At 39.0% G+C, this 6936-nt stretch overlaps 1 protein-coding gene across 1 annotated transcript; it reads left to right on the top strand.

The window, feature by feature from the left end:
* The first annotated feature begins 3022 nt into the window (after positions 1 to 3022).
* LOC145341418 (C-C motif chemokine 27-like) lies at positions 3023 to 6560 on the top strand. The gene is made up of 3 exons (XM_080186359.1): positions 3023 to 3153; positions 5269 to 5389; positions 5497 to 6560. Exons 1-3 carry the CDS (start codon positions 3093 to 3095, stop codon positions 5591 to 5593), a joined length of 279 nt encoding a protein of 92 aa, XP_080042485.1. The 5' UTR covers positions 3023 to 3092; the 3' UTR covers positions 5594 to 6560.
* Positions 6561 to 6936: the final 376 nt, after the last annotated feature.

Raw genomic sequence — 6936 nt, 5'->3', positions numbered from 1 at the left:
GTCATGTGATGCTTATTCTGCAGCTGGCTTCTAAAAGGGACAATTAGGACCTAGAATGCACTGCCTGAGGGTGTGGTGGAGGTAGATGCCTCCAGTTTCAAAAGGGAATTGGATTACCTGAAGAGGAAGGATATGGAGTGGAACTCATTGTCCTTTTAGGGAATCATCGTGGACATGGTGGGCCAAATAGCATTTTTCTGCGCAGTAACTGTTCCAATTTAATGAAAGCATTGCTGATCTGATTGTAACCTTAAATCTGCATCCTGACTATCCCCATTTCTATGATTCTAAATGTGACAATAACACACTATTCACCTCAGCACTATTAGCTTTAGGCTGCCATAAGAAACATCAGAAACACTTCAGATCTGAAACTCTCCAAAAAGGAACATCATTGAAAGATCTCTATTTCCCAGAACTCAAACACATTAAATCCATTGGAAGAGTAGGTCAGACATTAGATATCAACATAAATAAACACGATGAGTATGGAACGCTGGACTTTATAAATAGAATTTATAATCTTATACTTCCCTGGAGTATGCTGGCAAATGGGGGAGGGTGATGGGGATGTGGAAAATTAGATGTACTGCCATGGGCACCATTTTAGGTGCCCACTCATTTGTCCAATCCTCCCGCCACACTTTTACTCATGGCAAGGGAAGCATTGCATAGCCTGCCAACCTGTGGGTCAATTGAGATCCATCAGTGGTGTATTAATGAATAATTAAGGGCATTGTCCCACTGATCTCCCCCAAACAATTTTCCCATAGAGGGCAGAGGCCAAATGTGGACGATGGAGGGCTTTAATGCTCAAGATGATAGCAGTCAATGGATCTGTCTCCTGTATCAGCCTCCTAATTCCATTGGAGGCCATTCCCCAAGGTCTTCCCCCCTTACTTTTCTCTCCTCATCAGCCAATCCACCCTGCCCATCCTCTTGGACCCATTGCTGAGGTCTGCCAGCCTGACCCCAGAAATAACTCTCCCTTCCCTCCAACTTACATTATGTCTGGTTCCAGTGATAATCATCCTTGGCGACAAACTGCAATCCATGTAGTGGTCATGGGTCCTGGGGATGCTCCTGGGGCCAGACATTTGCCAGCTATTTGACTGGCCAGAAGCTCTAGGAGGCAGGGCATCATCTTCAGATGGGAGCAGAATGCCTGACTTGAGCCAATTGGGAGCCCACTGGATTCTAAGTGGCCATGAGGCAAGATGGTAGAACAGAGAGCAGGCTTTCATCAGATAATTATGCTAGGGAGCTGGGATCGTAGCCCAGTGTAAAACCTCGACCAAAGAGTACAAAAGCAAAAGAGCTGTGATGGATCTTCATAAAACTCAGTTTGGCTTTAGCTGAAGTATTGTGTTACAGTCCTTTGCACTGCATATAACAGCCATAAATACGAAGGGATGTTCAACTCTCCATTAACTTCAGTGAGACCAAAAAATTCCACTGGCATAAAATTCTGCCCTCTGAAGAATACGAAGGTTTCCGAGAAGGTGCAAAAAAGACTATGAAAATTTTTCCAGGGATGAATGAATCTAGTTACATTGGTAAGGCTAGGGAAAGTGGGGTTGTTCTACTTAGAGAAAAGAAGGTTCAGGGGAGATTTTAATTGATATTTTCAAAACCTTGAGGGACCTAAACAGAGTAGATAGAACCGTTGACATTGGCAGAAGGGTCAAGAACTATAGGGTTCACTGATTTAATGTGACTGGCCAAAAAAATGAAAGTTGCATAAGGAAAACCTTTTTTACACAGCAAGTGCTTAGGATCAGGCATGAATTGCCTGAGAGTGTGCTGGAGAGAGACTCAGTCAGGGATTTCAAAGTACCTGAAGAGAAAAACAACCTCCTGACATTATTTTAAAGTTTTTATGATGCATGTCAATTATGTCTGCCAACTGAACAAATGGAATTTGATGCATTAGATTTTTGATTCATGGTGACAAATCTCCTGGACTTTGCTGAAACTTCTATCTGCAACAGGTATGGACACTGAATCAGGTCAGTTTGGGGATTCAGATCAAGTTGCAGCTTTGACTTTTACATCGGTGCTCGGTGGCACAGTGGTTAGCACTGCTGCTTCACAGCGCCAGGGATCCAGGTTCGATTCCTGGTTTGGGTCACTGTATGTGTGGAGTCTGCACATTCTCCCCATTTCTCCAGGTGCTCTAGTTTCCTCCCAGTCTAAAAGACGTACTGGTTAGGTGCATTGTCATGCTAAATTCTCCCTCAGTGTACCAAAACTGGTGCTGGAGTGCAGTGACTAGGGGATTTTCACAGTAACTTCATTAGGGCGTAAATGTAAGCCTACATATGACATGAATAAATAAACTTAAAGCTTAACTTTGATTTGTATCAGAACAAGTCTTCCATCCATTTCTGATACAAAAGTTTAGGTCAGGTGAGCTTGGGTCTGCTGCAATCTCAGTTGCCTGCTAAGCTTACAGGTACCATAGGTCCTGCAGTTTAGGATAATCAAAGTTTCATAGCTTGAGATAAAAAATAGTCAAATTGTTTATCCAATGGTTGAATTTTAACTGACCTTCAAACAAAGTACCAGGTTTTTTTTTATAAGGTGGTCATACTTTTGCAATGAGTATGGAGGCTTGACAGTTTGTTCCATCTAGTTCTTTGGAGATAGATCTGTGGTTTAGATGGGGTGTAGAGATATGTTAATGAGATACACTGACAAACTAAACTGCAGGAAATTAAGAGGTTGACTGAAGAACGGAAAACCAACTGTTTGGAACATACTAAAAGAGAGAATACATTTGGCCATCAAGTAAATAAAATAACCAAGAATTTGAAAGAATTAAATGGTCACTAATTCAATACTTTCTGTGAAAAGTTGTTTCAAATGGAGAGAAATATAAAGGAAACAGATGAACCGGGCTGGGGGTTGCTGTTGCACAAATCTGATCACCTTATCAGATTTTCCACAGGGGCTCACCTCCCCTTCACCACCTCCCTTCACGGAATTTAGACAGGAAGCTGACCGCCTGAGGGGATATATACACGCTGCTTTTCAAAGAAATATCAGATCTTTCAATCAATCCGAAGAGGGAGGAAATCTATTTGGAGAAAATGAAGCGAGTTCTTGTGGTGCTGGTCTGTCTCAGTATCATCATCTTCAGTGTGTCAGCAGGTAAGAGGGAATGTCATTGCGTCTCATTATTATTTTGTTCTGGTTATTGCCTGCTTTTATGAAACTTTGTCACTGAAGTAAATCTTATAAAGGAACAACTTGCAGATACTATAGAGTCCTGTCAAACTGCTCACCCCTAAGTGAGATTTGAAAATTGCTTCAAATCAAATGTTTAGTACTTGTAGCAATGCCACTTGTGGGACTCTACTGAACATATGACCAAATGTAAATAATATCTGAGTGCCATAGCTAGATAGGTTTACTCTCAACAGCCACAGAGTATATTCTAATTCTTGGTTGTTTGTTGATGGTCTCATTTTCTTCATGGGGTTAAATTGATTGACAAGCATGAAAAACATTTCCGGGAGAAATTCATAGTATTATAAAATTGTATCCAACGCAATCAGTCTTGTGTTATCCGAACAACAATTTTGATTTAAAGCAATAATAATTGGTGGTTGGAGCTGGTTAGAATGGTTACAACATTTTGCTGTGTTTCAAAGCAACAAAACCCACAAGAACCACATTAACTTAAGAATTCTGTATTGGAATAGTGTTGGAGGTTCACTGCACCTTCTCGACCCATAGAGTAATTAACATACCAATATCCTGACTTTTGTGGTTCTAGTATACTTTCCTTTCTGTACTGGTCTCTACTGACATCGACAAGGATTATTATACGTCTTTAGCAAGTGTTGTAATGAGACATTGACAGTGACTCATTACTGTACAGGGCACTGGTGAGGCCGCAGCTGGAGTATTGTGTGCAGTTTTGGTCGTCGCACTTGCGCAAGGATATTTTGGCCTTGGAGGGAGTGCAGAGGAGGTTCACTGGGCTGATACCAGAGATGAGGGGGTTGGACTATGAAGAGAGACTAAATAGACTGGGTCTGTACTCGCTGGAGTTTAGAAGGACGAGGGGGGATCTTATAGAGATGTATAAGATAATGATAGGAATGGATAGGGTAGAGGTAGAGAGATTCTTCCCACTTAGAAAGGATAGCAGGACTAGAGGGCACAGCCTCAAGATAAGGGGGGGGCGCAGTTTAGATCGGAGTTGAGGAGGAACTTCTTCACTCAAAGGGTGGTGAATCTCTGAAATTCTCTGCCCGTTCAAGTGGTGGAGGCTGTCTCGCTAAATATATTTAAGTCACGGGTAGATAGGTTTTTGACAGACAAGGGAATTAAGGATTATGGGGCGAGAGCAGGAAAGTGGAACTGATCCACTTCAGATCAGCCATGATCTTATTGAATGGCAGGGCAGGCTCAAAGGGCTAGATGGCCTACTCCTGCTCCTATTTCTTATGACCATTTCAAGGCACTACTGATGGATCATTGGACAGATAACCTTAATTAACACTGTGATTTCAAATGTTCTAATGTGCGTAAATATATATGCAAACACTATCTTATATCAGGTAGAATCATGACAAAGTATTGAAATCAGAATTCAGACTGTACCTCCATCAGGCCTACACTCAGGTTAAAAACTGTTCTTTAAAAGTAAGCATGATCCAAAAAAATGAGGTTTTGTAATTAATGATTAACAAAGTGATCAATAATATATCACTAATCAAATGGTTTAATGTTTATCTCATTACATCCTGTAGTTTAAGAATAGAACCAATGTTTCAAGACAGAATGACCTGTCATCAGAGCTGTGACTCGAAACATTGGCTCTATTCTCTCTCCACATATGCTGGCAGACCTGCTGAAATTTTCTAGCATTTTCTGTTTTTGTTTCTGATTCCAGCGTCCGCAGTAATTTGCTTTTGATGTCCTGTAGTTTTATTTGTTAAGAACAATCGTTAGATTAGTTATAAGGATGTTCATGTAGATTTTCCTTTTAAAAATTACTTCTAGAACAAGAAAAAGCAAGATAGGTGTTTGCACATGTTCCTGAATATAATAACGATATTTTAAAGTTAATGTTGTGGCAAGAGACTTGCAAAATATTTAACACTGGAAATGTTAAATTTCATGAAACATGTATTCATTAAACTGCCAGATGCAATGCAGCCAATGCATCAATCTGGTCTTAATTTGGTTGCTCCAGAATGTTCCTTTTCTTTCATTAAAGCAGAGCATCACATGCTTTTTAATTTTAATTTCCAGTTCCTAATCCAATACTGAAGAGCTGCTGCCGGAATTACTCAAGTACAGTCCCTAAGTTCACGAGAATTCAGGAACATGCCATTCAGGAAAAAGATGGTCGCTGCAGAATTAAAGCTGTGGTGTAAGTATTGAGAATAGTGGTTCTCTTTGAATCTGGTATTACATGTCATCATTAAGAGTCTGCATCATATATAGTTCACACTGTAAATCTATTCCGATTCTTTTCAGATTCAAACTAAAGAAGAAACGAGTCTGCTCAGATCCAGATAATAATGAGGTGAAGAAACTTCTGGAAAAGCTTTCCAAAAAGGAACAGAGAGGATGAAGGTTGATGTTGATTCTCTGACTGATGAGGACACCATAACGGTCCAAAGAGGAAGAAAGTTTTCAACAAATGTTTTACTTCAAGTTCACTTTTTCACTTTTAATGCCAGTTTCCTTGTCATCAGAAAATTCACAAATTCATTGAATGTTCAAACACGCCATTTGCATTTATTGAATGGACGTCAATCAAGTTTGATGCCATTCTTTATTGTTGGTGCTGCTTTTACACATTACTGATTTGCTCATTCATTTTTATTAGTGCTGCAGATATGGAAGTTGTTAGGACATGTCAGACACTGTATGGACTATTTGCATTTTTCCACCGATTAAGAATTGACATTTTCCCACTGCGCACCCAATGTTCTAACTTAGTTGACTGAAGACCGTGATCAATGTTGGGGCATGAGTCTACAGCAGTGGCAGAACTTGGGGCATGGGGGGTAACTTAGTTCAGTGACTCTTCGACTTATGTGAGTACACAGAGTATTCTCAGGTTATTCCCTGGTAACACAGTCACGTCATCAAATTCTGATTTTGTAAGAAAAATTAACTTCTGCCTTTCTGAAGTAGGGCCAACCTTGTCTCAATTCATTGGAAAATAACACTGAAAGATGAAATCCCTGTAATTACTGATACTTGGAGATATACCCCATTTTAGCTGCGTGCACTTACAAAATGCTAGTCTGTTAAAACAATGACTTTGCAATGTGTAATTGACACAACATATTAATGCTGTTCTATGTCAAACACAGAATTATAACCAAAGTAACCTACTGTCAACAAAATATTAATCCTTTGCTATATCTCAAGTGTCTCTACTGATATGCATGAATAATCATTTTTATCATGTTATCATACTTCAGAAGGAGATTGAATGCAATCTGAAATGCAGATTTAAACGATCGTTGAATGTTTAAATTATTGTTTAGTATTGCTTCTATTTAACAGTATTTTTTAAAGTTTCTCAAAACCGCCATTAAAGTTTGATACATTCTATTATTTATTTTGCTTGAAATTTGCCTATATCAGTTTATCAGATTTCTAAAATATATGTATATTATGATCATAATATATATATATGTAAAATTTCTTCAGTGATTCATCTTTGTTCTCTATTATTAGCCTTTGCTATAACACAATCTGAGAGTTCACTCATTTTCAAAATGTTAATGGCTCAATTTAAGTTTAAAATACATCTATAAAACACATATACCCCAAAGAGTTTAAACATCCTATTACCTGCTTGATTTATAACACTTGAACTAATTGCTTCAATTTATTTTCTTAGTTGACACATATGCCTAGATTCAATGTAACGATGAAACTATTCTGCTGAATGGGAAC

This window comes from Carcharhinus amblyrhynchos, chromosome 3 (assembly GCF_965287045.1).
Source record: "Carcharhinus amblyrhynchos chromosome 3, sCarAmb.v2.hapA, whole genome shotgun sequence".
Taxonomy (NCBI): Eukaryota; Metazoa; Chordata; class Chondrichthyes; order Carcharhiniformes; family Carcharhinidae; genus Carcharhinus; species Carcharhinus amblyrhynchos.
Note: the sequence above shows the minus strand (reverse complement) of the source record. Positions and strands in the feature narration are given on the sequence as shown.